The following is a 16,204-nucleotide window of genomic DNA, read 5'->3' as shown; positions in this document are numbered from 1 at the left end:
TGCATCTTCTTGCAAGGTTGCAAATTGTCTGTCTGACACTGAGCCTCGGATCTCCCCCAGTAGGGAGTCCTAGGGAACCACAGGCTCCCAGTATTCTCTCTGGTTGACCCATTTCAGCTTGACCAAAGTTAGCTATTCTTGACAGCGAATGCAGTGAGAGATTCAACAGACACCATTGAGGTTGCGCGTGCGCTCCCAACAGTGACATTTGGCACACGCAAGCAGGGTGTCTGCCCAGCCTTACTTAAGCTGAGTGAGGGGAGGAGTAGTTGCTGAGTCAGCGTCCTAGTGCTGTGAAGTTGTGCCTAGTTAGTTAGTTAGTTAGTTAGACCTAGAGAGATGCTGAGTTCTCAGTAAGCCATAGGTAGATTTATGAAGCACCCTGAATTGCAACTGTCTCTTACTACAATAAAAGAAAAGACCACAGCTGTGTCTGAGTCCTGAGTTCTTCGAGTTTGGGCAGGACATTTAGTATGTAATGGCACAATTTGAAGAATTTTTTTCCTGTGTAGGTTCTTTCTTCACTGTTGTGTTCTATTGCAAGGTAGTTCCATTTATTTTAAAAGCACTTTTGCCTCAAAGATTGTGCAGTTCTCTCCTATAACAGGCTAGCCACTTTAATACATCCTAATTCACGCTGATTCTAGCTTGGTTATCTAGTAACATACTGGCGAAGAGTGAGTTTGTAAGATGTATTTTTGATGAGTTTCCCCCCCCAAACAACCCTTTTAGGGCTGGCATTTATGGTGAGAATGCCAAAAATAGATGGTGAGTGAAGCAGACAAGAAGGAGGCTTTTTCTCTGTTATGTTCCTAAAGTTCTGCACCAACTGAAGGATAGAACTATAAAGAGAATAAAATGTTCCCATTTTTTAAAAAGAATAACAATCTAAAATGTACAAAATTACATATAAACAAAAACAAAAGGGCAACTGTGTAAAAATGCAGTATAAAATGTTCGCAAAGCAGATTTAAAAAAAAACATTGCACAGATATTGATGTTGTCTATTGAAAGTCTGGGCAAATAAAAATGTTTCCACCCAGCACCAGAAAGGACATAAAAGTTCACACCAGACAGCACTCTGTTGTGGGGCGCATTCCATAAGTGTGGTTACGACTGAAAAGTTTCTCCCAGTTACCATGCATGTTACTTCAGATGGTGGGGGATCTAGATGAAGTAAGCAGTGCTTGACAGGTGTATGATTCCAAGCTTCAGCTTAGCACTTCCAGTGCTTTCCTTGATTCTGGTGAAAAAGAGAAGCTGAGGGATCATGAACATATTGCTGACATCTCACACCAATCACTATATGAACTCTCCCAGTGGTTTCTTCTAGATATTTAAAAGCATGGCAGACTAGAACGTTGTGTAACCCCATATACAAGTGCTACAGTGTCAAGCAGTAGTCTCCCAGACCCACCTTCTGGAATTCACCATCCAAGACTGAAGTGAGAATGCAGCCACTGCAGTACTGTTCCCCCAACCCAGTCAGTTTATCTCATTGAGATGTCGAAGAGACTGAGCATGATCACACTCTCTTGTCTTTCTTTTGGCATAGGCCATCCTTCAGGAAACTGACCAAATCAGTTTCTGTGCTGAAATAATTCCTAAAGAGATGGAGGAGTGTGTCCCTATTAATCCTCTTTGATCTCTCAGTGGCTTTTGGTAGCCTTCTGGAGTGGCTGTCCAAGTTGGGGGTGGATGGCACTGTTCTGGTCCTACTTGGTTGCTCTCAGAGGGTACTGCTTGGGGAGTATAGTTTATTAAATTTATATCCCGCCCTTCCTCCTAGTTTGGCCCCATGGAGCCTTCAGTGTGGGATTCTACAGGGTTCGATTTTATCCCCCATGCTATTTAACATTTACATGAAAATGCTGAGTGGGGTCATCTGGAGAATTGGAGTACATTTTCAGCAATATGCTGATGACACACAACTCTATCTCTCCTTTACATCTCCAGGTGTGGCAGTAGATGTGCTAGACCGATGCCTTTCCTCAGTAATGGGCTGGATGACAGTCAGTAAACTGAAGCTTAATCAAGACTGAGATGCTGTTAATGGGCGGTTCCCAAGACTGGATGGGTGGGGCTTGGCCCACTCTTGATAGGGTTACGCTCCTTCTGAAGGAGCAGGTGTGTAGCTTGGGGGTACTTCTGAATGTGTTGCTGTCACTTGAGGCTCAAGGGGCCTTGGTGGCAAGGAGTGCCTTCTACCAGCTTTGGCTGGTATCCCGGTTACAACCCTATCTGAACAGGGGTAGTCTGACTTTATTGTCTACACTCTGGTAACCTCTGTGGTTTGAAGAAAGTTCAGAAACTGCAGCTGCTGCAGAATTCAGCAGCCAAATTGCTCACCAGGATGAGATGGTCTGAGCCCATAACACCAATTCTAGCGCAACTGCCCTGGCTACCAATTAGTTTCCAGGCTCAATTCAAAGTGCTGATTTTGACCTATAATACAGATCAGCACCCCAGTACCTCAAGGATCACCTCTAACCCATATGAACCAACCTGAACCCTGCATTCAGCACCTGAGGCCCTTCTTTGTGTGCCCTCTGAGGGAGGTGCAGAGGGTGGTAACAAAAGAACGGGCATTCTCAGTGGTGGCTCTCCACTTACATTTCTATCCTCCCAAGCATTTGGCTCCTAATTTAGGAGGGTTTTTGGAGGACTTTGATGCTGCATCCTCTTTTACGGGGTGGACTATGTCACTACCTTTACTTTTATGTATTTTTTTAAAAAAAACTTGTTATTTTGTTTTAATTTTTTATGCTGGCTTTAATCTTTCATTGACTGTAAGTTGCTTTGGGTTCACCTGGTGAAGTAAAATCACTAACTAATTAAATAAACAAATAAATAAGTAAAGCCAGTTTGAAATGGATCTAGATTATTAGGTTAACCGAGGAGTGCCTGGAGTTGCACTGCAACAACTGTATCAAGTTCCTTTATATTTATTTATTTATTACATTTATATTCCACTTTTTCCTCCAAGGAGCTCAAGGTGGTGTACATGGTTCACTCCTCCCCGTTTTATCCTCACAGCAACATGGGATACAGGTTAGGCTGAGAGGCAGTGACTGGCCCAAGGTCACCCAGTGAGTTTCATGGCTGCTTGGAGATTCAAATCCTGGTCTCCCAGGTCACAGTCCAATACTGTAACCATTACACCACACTGGCTCTTTTCCTTGCTCAAGAAGAGGATATTTGTGACTTTCCAGTGGTAGTTATAATCCTCTGGGTCTAAGTAGAGTCCCTGAAGAGCAGTTTTATCACTTTGCATATTTTGTGTGTAGTGGTTTGCAAATAACTCAGAGTAGGCCATTGAGGGTTCATTCACAACTCCTTGGGGGCCAAGTGAAGGAAGGGGCCTCAACAACACCAAAAAGCTGCAATGCATAGTATCTAGTGAACACAATGGTAGCAAAGTATTGCTTCTTCTCTGCTATGGAATAGGTCCTTGCCTGTGTTCTCTTAAACTCTTAGTTAATCTTTTGCTACTTGTATTGCAGCTATCTTTCTAAAAACTGTTGAGGAAGGTTGCTTAATGGTGTATTAATGAAATATTATTAAACCTGCTTAGAGACAGTGTGGCGTAGTGGTTAAGGTGCTGGACTTCGAATCCCCACATAGCCATGAAGCTCACTGGATGACCTTGGGCCAATCACTGCCTCTCAGCCTCATGAAAACCCTATTCATAGGGTCGCCATAAGTCGGAATCGACTTGAAGGCAGTACATTTACATTTTTATTAGTAAAGCTTCTGTTGAATTAATAGGTTTACCAGTGTAACCAAGGGAAATTGGTCACATTTCTCCTCCAACATCCTCTCCCACCCTGCTTTCTCTATTCTACAGTGTTTGATAAATTATTTTGATGCTGTTTGGTTAGAAAATCTGTATCTACCTATTTTGGACAAAAATCTCCTAAGGCAGCCTTGCAAAGAAATACAATAAAAAGCTGCAATCTCTCTCAAATATTTGTTTGCCTGCTTGTCCATATATACATATGTAAGTAATTTGGGGCCCTTAAATGCAAGTAAAACCCCTTTTTGTGAAACGTACTTGTCTCGCTACCTAGAGGAGATCTTACTTGCCACAGGCAACTAGCTGTTTTCAACTGGGTTGGGGAACCTATGGCATTCCAGATATTGGTCAGTTACAACTCCCATCATCCCTGATCATTGGCTATGCTGTCTGGGGCTGATGGGAGTTGGGAGTCTTAACATATGGAGGGCTGCAGGTTGCCCGCTACTAGCTTAGAAACCTGGCTGTGAAAATATCTAGAATAAGGCCCTTCTGTTGTTGTTTTGTGTGTTGATCATAATTCCTTTTACACAGGGGAATAAATTGTTTCATGTTTGTTGTATGCTGCTGAGACATTGTTGGCAGTTAGAGCCACAGGAAAATCTATAAATAAGGAGAATCATTTTCTTTGCGGAGATTATTTGAAGAAAGGAAATGGTTAAACCTCTAAGAGTTGAAAACCAGTAGCAAATCTTTTTAGTTTGAGAATAAATGAAACCCAAGTGCCAACTCCAAACTCATTTGTAGCAGTGTTGGCAACATATACAGCATTTTCCTTCTGCTGTTAATTTGAAAAGTTCCAAACAGACACATCCTGTTTTTATTAGTGCAGATGATTCTGGCAATTAATTTCTCTGTTGAGAACTCGTGGCACCTTCCCTCCTTTATGTCTCTCCCCTCCCCTCTCTGCTGCAGCCTTAGGGCGACAAACATAGTCATAAATCATACATGGTCTTTAATGGTTTCTAAGGATGCTTAATGTGTTTGGGGAGTTTGCATAATGAAACTTCCTCGGTAAAGGTGAAGCATTCTAAATAGGTTGTTTTCCTGAAAGCTTGATATTAACCTTGTAGAATGATCAAGGATATAAATGCATAAGCTTGTTCAGAGTTTGCAACTTCAGCATTCACTGTAATTATGTTAGCAACCTGTGTTATGGATGGAACAGACATACAGTGGTGGGTAGCATTTGAAGTTAAGGAATACTACAAATTTCAATCTTTTTTTCTTGACTATGCAGGATGATGGTACTATATTGGTTCCAATTAAAAGTATTGAAATTGATGGGGAGAAAAATTCAGTTGAGAAGGGTCAGTTCACAGATTATTAAGATCAGTGTGTGCTATTGGCCATTCTGCTGATAGAAGAAGTAGAATTTTCTTTTAAGATGATTTCTCCAGGGCTAACTCATGATTCTGAGCCTGACATGATTTTACTTGTACTGAATATATTGCTCATTTCAGCTCTAAGGCTTGGGGTAGGCAGTGTGTGTGTGTTGTTTTTATTTTTATTTTTTTTTAAGAAAAGTTTATCCAATTAAATTGAATATAATGTAATAGATATTTAAAATCCACACAATTGTGTCAAGTCCTGAGAGAAAAGATCTCTACAGTTGCAGGCCATCCCTCAGAAATGCCTCTCCTTTTATGCCTGATAAACTGCTTTAACTTGCCACTCTGACATATAGACCAAGGATCTGCCTAGTTGAGCATTCTGCTTCCCACTGCTCTAATAGAGACTCAGAAGTGTTCTCTGACTTTCACTAAGCACAGGCACAATTTCTTATGAATGAACATAAACTGCTTATTTTAGGATACAAATGCAGTTGAGGCCAAAAGCCTCTAACTATAGCCAGCTATTATGCCTACAACAATCACCACCACAGTTCTTCTTTTCACATTGCCCGGTGAAGCAGAAGGCCTCTCTTCCAAATGTTAACTCTCCACTGACCACAGTAGTGTGTTTGTATGCACTTTATCACAACCATGGTGGCCAGCCAGGTAATTCTGCAGGGTATCCTCAAGAGGTAATTCTCAGGCCTGGTTTAAACAAAGAGCCCCCTCACACACTTGACAATGCAAGTATGGGGAGGTCACATATGTGTATGCTTCTTTAAGGCAGAGGGAGTCTACTCATAGGAAACTCAGGAAAAAGGCAGGCCAAGAATCCTCCTCCCTGATAACTATACATATTTCAATGCGTAGAGCATTTTGTTTTTTTTGCAGGTGGCAGGGGTGGGGGCATGTTCTGATATTCACTTGCCCAGCAGCCCTCTGAACTTGTAAATCCAGGAGCAATTCAGCCATTTCTCTAGACTAGACCTTGGTTGTGGATAATAAAGGTTTAACTGCAACATTTTTAAACTTCTAAGAGCTAGTAGCCCACAAAAATATTTATCAGCTTGCCTTTTCATACATGTCCATGGTTAATTATTTGTGAACCAGGCTGCCCCTTAACATTTCACAAAAGCTTCTTGCTTGTCACAGGTGACCAGGTAAGTGGCTTTTTTTTTTTTGCCAGCCTGCCTGTATGTCAAAGCTAAATTCAAATCAAGAAGCTAGTGAATGCTGGTGCAGATACCAGAGACCATTGTAGTGCTCTTCATTATGAGCAACTCTCATCAAGAAGCATGAGGCTATGTCTTGCCCTGGCTGGAGCTTCTGGACAGGTGAAAATGGCAGCCCCACATAGGCAGGGGCGTCACTACGCAGGTGCGGGGGGTGCGGACCGCACCCAGGTGACACCGAGAGGGTGGTGACACCCAGAGCCACCCCTAGCTCTCCTTTTGCTGGCGGTGCCCACATAGGGCTTTTCACAGATGAACTTTAAAGTGATATTTACTGTTCAGTGTCTAATCGTTATTACAGAGAGTGGAGGAGAGGCATTTGTAATGTGACTGAGCACATTGCATTCTCTCCAGCATTTATGAAAATGCTCCTATAGTGTGTCTCCCAGGTTCAAGTAAGAAAGTTCAAGGTTTTAGCATGTTCATCCATTTGTTTTGCCATGTTCTACTGCAGCAAGGGTAATCTTAACTGCTTTTCTATGTTGGTCTGTTTTTTGGTCATCTCTAAATGTCTGTATCTCTCTGTTTCTCTGATCTCATTTATTGGATCCATGTTAGCAATGAACATGACTATCAAAGAGGAGGGAGAGAAAATCGGCGTCAGGCAGGCAATTTCTCTCTTGACTCCCTTCTATTCCTAATGCACCTCTTTCTATTACTTGGTGTCTTCTGCCCATAGTTTTTCATACTCGGTTAGCTTTTATTAACATTAGTAGATATAACTCAGCCCTGCTGAGCTTTCAGCTGCTATCAGATCGGCACTAGCCAAGGATATTAATCATGATTCTGGTTGTCTCTTTCTTTTGGTCTCACTTGAGTGTTGCTCCCTCGCAGCCATCCACCCTCCCCTCTCCCTGTCCTTTAAGAGTCCTAAGGATACCCCTGGCAGCCTTCTGTAGCTCCGGGTCTCCTCTGTCAGCAACATTTTTTTTGGCTGTCATCAGATAATCCAAAGTACTAATAATAAAACAATGTTTTTCACCGATGCTGGAATCAGCTCTATCCTCATATGAGACCTGGCTGGCTTTTAAAACATTGCAGGAAATTTGTGGTAGGAGAGAAGTATAATCTTCAACTTTGTGTATGGATAATCTTTGGAGCAGCTTTTTGCCTTGTTGCTCAGGTGTGTTGTGGTTTTTTGCCTTTTTATGTATTAATTAAAAAACAATTCAAAATGTCAAGTATTCTTTCATTAAACCATAAGGCTATAGTAATTAGGCTTGCCAGGCTCTTGGTGGCCTCCAAGAGGTCTTCTGTATCTTTAAAAGCTGTGCAGGGGAAAGGGAGAATTCCACCTTGTGGTTTTTCCCATTACAGTGTTGCAAGAACACCTGCACTTGGCTGACTTTCTCTTCTCCTAAAGATACAGGATCAGTCTCAGGCCCTGAGCCTGGCAACCCTAATAGTAATAGTGACCAAGTGCCAGTACAGGAGAGTATCTATAAGCCCTGTAATGCAGGGTAAATGAACCCATGAAGGGGCCGGGGCTGGGATCTCACTCTCTAGCTCCACTCCCACTTTCTGTGTGTTCTTCCAAGCCTGCACACACAGCCTAGAAGCATACAGATTGCAAGTGTAAGGTCTGTCAGCATGATCAACAACCTCGATTTTTCTCAGTACCATACTGTGTGAACATAGCAGACATGTTTAGCTGACTATGTTCATCCTGGATTTTTGTCTGAACAGGTCTAGAGTGTTAGACTGGGGAGATTTGTGCTCTGATCAAGCATTGGCCAGTAACTATTTCTTAGTCTACCCTAACTCCCAGCTGGTGGTGTATTTCGTGTGTGTGTGTAGGATAGGAGACCATATATGTTCTGAGCTTGCTGGAGGAAGGGCAGAAGAAAAAGGTAGTCTGTTAATTTGGGCATTATGTAAGAAGAGCCCTACTGGATCAGAACAAATATCCATCTACTTCACCATCCTGTTTTGTGCAGTGGCCAAATAAATGCTTTTAACCCTTGTGTATAAAAATGCTCCTGTACAGAGTGTCGTCAAGCAGGACATGATGAAGGCACTCCAAGCTTATTGAGGGGTGGTGTCTATCATCCTTCTTTATCTGTAAAATGGCTTTCTCCATCATTGCTAACAGCTTTAAAAAGTGGCTTGTGGAGCTCAAATTATTTTAAAGAAACCCAGAACTAAGCTAATGGGTTATATGTGGTAGCAATAATTATTCACAGTAGAAATCAAAGTGTTCCATGAATTATTGTGTACTGAGGGAAACAGTAATGAGGGATGCTGTATTAGGAAATATTTCATTATGCAAAAGTTGTGCAGATTTGATTGTGTGCATAGTTTTTATAAAGTTTGGAAATGTTACAGACTTTAATCCAGGGATGGCTAACCTTCATCCTTGGCCAATCCTCTGTGGGCTGCATACCAGCAGTGTATGTGGCCATCCCACACTCTTGCACTTGCACACAGACCCCTTCTCTCCCCCCCGTCTCTGCAGATCAGCTTATGAAGGGGCAGTTTGAACCCCGATCAGGGCACTGGGCTGGATGGAGATGTTTAAACCTCTCTGCACTGTGTCTGTTTTAATATTTTTTCTTCTTGCTGCTGCAGCTACCAAAATGATCACAATCCATTTTCAGGATTTAAAAATATATATGCATAGCTATTATATTGCTGCTGCCTTGTTAATGTTTCTGGATTCCTTTATGTGTTGTGACTTATGAGGGCTTAAGGTGTGTGTTCTATAAAGATTTCATTAACACATTAAGGGTACAGTCCTCACCCTAGATCAACCGGGATGAGTGAATTAGGATTTGGCAGATCTCTAGCTCAGCTGAGTGGATCTTGGCTCAGCTAGAGTATGCTGGCGTAACTCACTTCTCCCAGCTCAGCTGATGCCGGTGTACTTAAGCTGACACAAGTCCCCCAAAATGGACATTCTGAGGGAGAGGAGTGGGTGGGATTGGGGTGATGATTTACGCTGTATCCTAACTCCATTCATCTCAGTTACGTGACCTGGAAGCCTGGCAGAAGTTACTCCAGCAAAAAGGGAGTGTAAGTCAAACTTTATTTTAAAGGTTTATTCTACCTCTTCCAAGCTTGGACTGGCTCAGCCAGCCATAGCCTCACTCCTGAATGGGATTTCAATCTGGTGTACTTTAGGCCAGCTTCTCATAGTTAGGCTTGCTCCCTAAGTGTTCAGTGTACTCCAGGCTCACTGAATAGGGGGAAATTATCCCTTTATTGCATCTTGTTCATGCTTGGGAGAGGGTGGTGTTAGGAAATAACTGGTTTACTAACAGTTCATTGTAAATGTAAAAAACGTAGAATTGCCATTGATGTGGGTACTGTCTTTGCGCATGTGTCTGTGTGTGTATGGTATGTATGTGTGTATACATATGGAATCTGAATCCTTTTATATAAATGTGCATACTGTAGTGCACAAAGACACTGGGAACTATCACAATGTATGATTATTCCTGCATGCTATTCTAGTATGACAGTCTACCGTTGTTATATGCCTTCAAGTCAGTTTTGACTTATGGTGACCTTATGAATCGGCGACTGCCAATAGTATCTGTTATAAACCACCCTGTTCAGATCTTGTAAGTTCAGGTCTGTGGCTTCATTTATGGAATCAATCCATCTCTTGTTTGGTCTTCCTCTTTTTCTACTTCCTTCTGTTTTTCCCAGCATTATTGTCTTTTCTAGTGAATCATGTCTTCTCATGATGTGTCCAAAAGTATGATAACCTCAGTTTCATCATTGTAGCTTCTAATGATAGTGGTTTAATTGGTTCTGACACCCAATTATTTGTCTTTTTCGCAGTCCATGGTATGTGCAAAGCTCTCCTCCAACACCACATTTCAAATGAGTTGATTTTTCTCTTATCCGCTTTTTTCACTATCCAGCTTTCACATCTATACATAGAGATCGGGAATACCATGGTCTGAATGATCCTGACTTTAGTGTTCAGTGATACATCTTTGCATTTGAGGACCTTTTCTAGTTCTCTCATAGCTGCCCTCTTCAATCCTCGGCGCCTTCTGATTTCTTGACTATTGTCTCCATTTTGGTTAATGACTGTGCTGAGGTATTGATAATCCTTCTCCTCGTTGTCAACTTTAAAGTTACATAAATCTTCTGTTGTCATTACTTTAGTCTTCTTGACGTTCAGCTGTAGTCCTGCTTTTGTGCTTTCCTCTAACTTTCATCAGCATTTGTTTCAAATCATTACTGGTTTCTGCTAGTAGTATGGTATCATCTGCATATCTTAAATTATTGATGTTTCTCCCTCCAATTTTCACATCTTCATCTTGGTCCAATCCCGCTTTCCGTATGATATGTTCTGCATATAGATTAAACAAATAGGGTGATCAAATACACCCCTGTCTCACACCTTTTCTGATTGGGAACCAATCAGTTTCTCCATATTCTGTTCTTACAGTAGCCTCTTGTCCAGAGTATAGGTTGCGCATCAGGACAATCAGATACTGTGGCATTCCCGTTTCTTTTAAAGTATTCCATAGTTTTTCATGATCTACACCATCAAAGGCTTTGCTGTAATCTATAAAGCACAGGGTGATTTTCTTCCGAAATTCCTTGGTATGTTCCATTGTCCAACGTATGTTTGCAATATGATCTCTGGTATCTCTTGCCTTTCTAAATCCAGCTTGGACATCTGACATTTCTTGCTCCATATATGGTAAGAGCCTTTGTTGTAGAATCTTGAGCATTACTTTATTTGTATGGGATATTAAGGCAATATAGTTCGATAATTACTGCATTCCCTGGGATCCCCTTTCTTTGGAATTGGGATGTATATGGAACACTTCCAGTCTGTGGGCCATTGTTTTCTTTTCCATATTTGTTAACAAATTTTTGTCAAAATTTGGACAGATTCAGTCTCAGTAGCTTGTAGCAACTCTATTGGTATGCCATCTGTTCCTGGTGATTTGTTTCTTCCAAGTATTTTAAGAGCAGCTTTCACTTCACATTCTAAAATTTCTGGTTCTTCATCATACGGTTCCTCCGTAAATGAATCTGTCATCCTTGCATCTCTTTTGTAGAGTTCTTCAGTGTATTGCTTTCATCTTATTTTATCTCAGTCAGTCAGTGTGTTCCCCTGTTGATTATTCAACATCCCTACTCTTGGTTTAAATTTCCCTTTCATTTCTCTAATCTTTTGGAATAGGGTTCTTGTTCTACCCTTTTTGTTGTTCTCTTCTATTTCTATACAATAACTATTGTAATAGTTCTCTTTGCCCCTATGTACTAGTCACTATATAGTTGCATTTAGGGTTCTAACTGTGTTTCTATCTCCCTTTGCTTTTGCTTTTCTTCTCTCTTTAACCATTTTAAGAGTTCCTTCAGTCATCCATTGAGGTCTTTCTCTCTTTTTAACTAGAGGCATTGTCTTTTTGCATTTTCTCCTGTTTTTCAATATTACCAGTTCATTATCTGTACCACAGCCTGCTCCTGGTCTTGTTTTCGTGGAAAATATGGAACTTCTCCATCTTCTGGTATTATTAAATAATCAATTTGATTCCTATATTGACCATTTGGTGATGTCCACGTGTACAGTTGTCTTTTTGGTTGCTCAAAAAATTTGTTTGCAAGAAACAAATTATTGGCTGCACAGAATTCAATAAGTCTTTCTCCTGCTTCATTTCTATCTAAGTCCCATTGCCCCACAATTCCTAGTTCTTCTGTGTTCCCTACTTTTGCATTCCAGGCCCCCATGATTATCAGCACATGTTTTGGTGTGTGGTCAGTTTCTTCCTGTACTTCTGCATAAAATCGTTCCAATTCCTCTTCTTTTGCATTTGCTGTTGGAGCATAGACTTGGATGATGGTTATGTTAATAGGTTTCCCATTAAATCTCATTGCTATCACTCGCTCAGACCTTGTGTTATAGCTCCTAATTGCTTTTGCCACATCACTTCTCACTATTAAAGCAACCCTGTTTCATCTTAATTTCTCATTTCCTGCATAAAATATTTTGTAGTTGCCTGATTGAAAATGTCCCCTTCCCGTCCATTTTAATTCACTCATGCCAAGTATTGTAATGTTCATATGTTCCATTTCTTGCTTGACAATTTCTAACTTTCTGTGGTTCATGCTTCTCACATTCCATGTTCCTATTGTGTGTGTCGTACAACTCCGGACTCTCCTTTTGCATCTGTGCGCATCAGCCTCTGGGCTTCCTTTCAGCTTCCACCCAGCTGTGTCATTAGTCACAGCGCTACTCGTACTTGTCCTTTGTTCTTCCCCAGTAGCTCAGTGATTGTTTTCTGACCTGAGGGTCTCATCTTCCAGCGCTATCTCATGTTGCATTTTGGATACTCTGTTCATATGGTTTTCATGGTAAGAAGTATTCAGGGGTGGTTTACCATTGCCTTCCGCTCAGTTTGGATGCATTTTAGTGTCTCAGCTTTGACCATTCCGCCTTGGGTGCTCCTGCTAGAAGTTTGGCCTCTTGGTTTAGACTCCTGATGGCATTGCTCTCAGCTTCTTCAATATTCTCAACCCCCCTCACCACTTTAAGGTGTGCATCCTGGAGGGGGACAGTCTACCAGGTGTTTGATAATGGCTCTTTTGGGAGCTGCCTGGAGTTGCAGGAATGGAGAATTTTTTATCAAGCCCTTGGCAGGGTGCAGTTCAAAGTTAAGATCTGTTGCATCCACCAAGTCAGAAAGTTTAGACTTCTGCATATAAAACTACTGTGTGACAGGAGATTCACATTAAGTGGCACCATTTACCCCCAGAAAGTTTACGTGACTTGCTTTATATCAATATATTCTGAGCAATAATTGCTTCTAATTCTTTGTACATGAGAAACAACTGTGGCATTGGTATAAAAACATCTGAGAGCAGCATTGTAACTACTACTTCTGCTAGTTTGCTTTCTATGTGTTGCAAAGATTGTGCATCTATAATGTGGGTATCTTGCCATGCAACAGAGTTCAGGTGGTAGAACAAACTGTGTCACTTCAGACTTGGGAAGCGGGGAGAGAACTACAATTCTGTTTTGCTAAACCAGCACAAAAAGGATGAGCTGGAATATTTCTCCCAGATGTGCTTCCTGTTCTACTTTCAAGGACCTGTTGTACATGAGAATGCATCCAACATGAGGGTGCATCCAAAATGGTGATCATTCTCATTCATGTCCCCTCTCTCTGTTGCACACACACACTCTTGCAGTCTGAAGTCCAATCCACATCATTGCACTGCCTGTACTTTGCTACTTCCTAGATGTGCATTTTCCTTTTTAACTGCTAATGTAGTTATCCATACTGCAGATTAAAACTGAATAAGAGAGGTAATAATCCGACAAGTGAATCGCCTGGACTGGACAGAGAGAAAATAAGGTCAATTCTGATTTCTATGCCACTTAAAAGTTTAATTGTGTCAGAGGAGGCTCAAAGGTTTTAAAATTGGATATGAAAGCCAACATGGTTTAAAAATTTATTTGTGGAAGTTCAGCAGTTGACCTTCTTTTTCCTTATACAACATAATTGGGATCAGATCCTTGATGTTCCTCTTTCTCATTTTGTGGCTATGTTTTATGCCAGATGAGCAGCCAGTGTCCATTTCTCACATCTTGGATTTTATGTGTGTACTGCTATTTGTTTCAACTGATACTTATTCTGCAGTGAGTGCAATGTAGGGTTTGGAAGACTAAGGACTGGGGGAGGAGGACTGCTGGGCTAAAGCCTAAAGGGAGGCTGCTACAGGGGGCGTGTGAACTAGTTGCAAGGGTGGGGCAGTGTAGTTGACCATAAGTAAGAGTGTGATATAATTGGTTGGCAGATGGCCATGAAAGATAAGGGAGTGGGGACTTCCTTGCCAGTCAAAGAAGTCTTGGAGGAAGACTAAGGACTACTTGGAGGAAGACTAAGCTACTGAGTCATAAAGCAACTTTCCCCAGATACATTTCAAGGTTTATCTCAGGCCCCATTCATATTTGGTGCAAATGTTATGGAGCCACTTCCCTAGGACCTTTCCCCTTGTTGCTCTAGCAAATATTTGAATACAGGAACTGTGTGGGACTGGGGACAGTTATGGTGCTCTTCCACCTGATTGCTTAAGATTATGCTTAAGATGCTAATTTTGTGCAAAGTTCAAGAAGCCCTTACACTTCCTCTGCATTAATGAAATGATGTCTCTTGATTCTCCACTCCTCAGTACTTTAGTAGACCTTTATTATAACTCTGTTCATTTTATGTTTTCCTCTCAGATATTGACAGACTCCAGGTCAGATGCTTCCCTACAGACTTCTTATCTCCTTTCGTTTGGTGGTAGAATACAAAGCAGTCATCGTGGGAGGTCAGGAAGTGCTCGGGGCATTCAATTTTAGACTGGACTGCAAGACAACGTGATCTGTCACTCTTTTTTGTCAGTTGGACAACAATGGAGACTCTGTCGCAGGACACTTTACTGGAATGTCAGATTTGTTTCAATTACTACAGCCCACGACGGAGGCCCAAGTTACTAGACTGTAAACATACCTGCTGTTCTGTTTGCCTTCAGCAGATGAGGACCAGCCAGAAGGACCTGAGGTGCCCATGGTGCCGAGGCATTACTAAACTACCACCAGGGTTTTCTGTCTCTCAGCTGCCAGATGACCCAGAGGTCATTGCTGTGATTGCAATACCCCACACCTCAGAGCACACTCCAGTCTTCATCAAACTACCTAGCAATGGGTGTTACATGTTGCCCTTTCCTGTCTCCAAGGAGAGGTCCTTATTGCCAGGAGACATTGGCTGTCGCCTTCTTCCAGGCAGCCAGCAGAAGTCTCTCACTGTGGTGACAATCCCAGCCGAGCAGCAGCCATTGCAGGCTGGGATCCCGCAGGAGGGAGGGGACGAGGAGCAAGATAGGAGGGGCATTGTGAAAAGTTCCACCTGGTCAGGGGTTTGCACCGTCATCCTAGTCGCCTGTGTCCTGGTTTTTCTTCTTGGCATTGTGCTCCACAACATGTCATGTATATCCAAGCGTTTCACGGTGATCTCCTGTGGCTGAAAGGAGGCTGCAGTGGCAGTACTCATGTGGGCCAATTTTGGGGGTTTGGGAGGGTGGCTATAACGGTGGCAGGATGCCATGAGATGAAGCGCTGTCATATGGACTGTTCTACAGTACTGAGTCATTAAAATCAGGCAAGCTGGATGATTGTCCAGAGTCTGCTGTAAAAAATAGGACAGTGACACCTGTTGGTAGAGTATGGAGCATGTCCAATGCTTATCCGCTGGTAACTGTATCAAGGAAGACTGCATGCATCACCATAATCACTTAACAAATGAGCTGTAATTTATAATGATTTCATCATGCTATGAAATTAAGGATGTCTATTTAGCTGGTTCTACTGTACAAATATAGGACATGATCTCTCTTTCTCTCTTGTAGTAAAATTACAAATCAAAATGCTGTATGTTCAAGTAGAATTAAACATTGGAATTAAGAAAGTCAAACTACCCAGTACTTTTCCAGACGTAGCAAAAACATAACTCTCTCTTTTTAAACAGCTGTGAAAAGTAAACTAGTTGTTTAGTCAGTAAGGCTTTTTGTATCTTTTAAATTGCATAATAAATAAAATGTTTTTTTTTTAAATCTGTGCCATAGTTGTAGAAAGAGAACATTTTTCTAAACCATTGGAAGCATTTTGGATGTAATATGTATGTGTTTATGCACATCTGTTTTTCTTTTGTAGTCTAAGTGGTTAAAAAAATAAAAGAAAGAGGACCAAGGAAAGAAGCAATAAAGGAAACTAGGAAGAAGATCTAGCTGTCCAGCAAAAACATTTGTCTGTATGTGCCCTTCTGCAAAACACTACTTGAAATGTAAATCCTGGGCATGCTGTTTCAAGCACACAGTGCAGATACGTT

The 16,204-nt window shown here is 41.6% G+C and overlaps 1 protein-coding gene across 8 annotated transcripts in view; it reads left to right on the top strand.

The window, feature by feature from the left end:
- RNF152 (ring finger protein 152) overlaps nucleotides 1-15,929 on the top strand; it is a 66,764-nt gene extending 50,835 nt beyond the window's left edge. For 4 of the 8 annotated variants that reach the window (XM_061583945.1, XM_061584020.1, XM_061584111.1 and 1 more), the window contains one exon: nucleotides 14,560-15,929. In XM_061583945.1, the coding sequence (XP_061439929.1) occupies nucleotides 14,733-15,344 (612 nt within the window). In that variant the 5' untranslated portion in view covers nucleotides 14,560-14,732 and the 3' untranslated portion in view covers nucleotides 15,345-15,929. Of the gene's footprint in view, nucleotides 1-6,008; nucleotides 6,291-6,381; nucleotides 6,465-8,190; nucleotides 8,213-9,305; nucleotides 9,375-14,559 lie in introns of those variants that run through there. The other 4 variants (XM_061584201.1, XM_061584349.1, XM_061584508.1 and 1 more) reach the window with 4 other exon arrangements.
- Nucleotides 15,930-16,204: the final 275 nt, after the last annotated feature.

The sequence above is a fragment of the Rhineura floridana genome, chromosome 1 (genome assembly GCF_030035675.1).
Source record: "Rhineura floridana isolate rRhiFlo1 chromosome 1, rRhiFlo1.hap2, whole genome shotgun sequence".
Taxonomy (NCBI): Eukaryota; Metazoa; Chordata; class Lepidosauria; order Squamata; family Rhineuridae; genus Rhineura; species Rhineura floridana.
The sequence above is the reverse complement of the archived record's forward strand: the minus strand, read 5'-3'. Positions and strand labels throughout refer to the sequence as shown.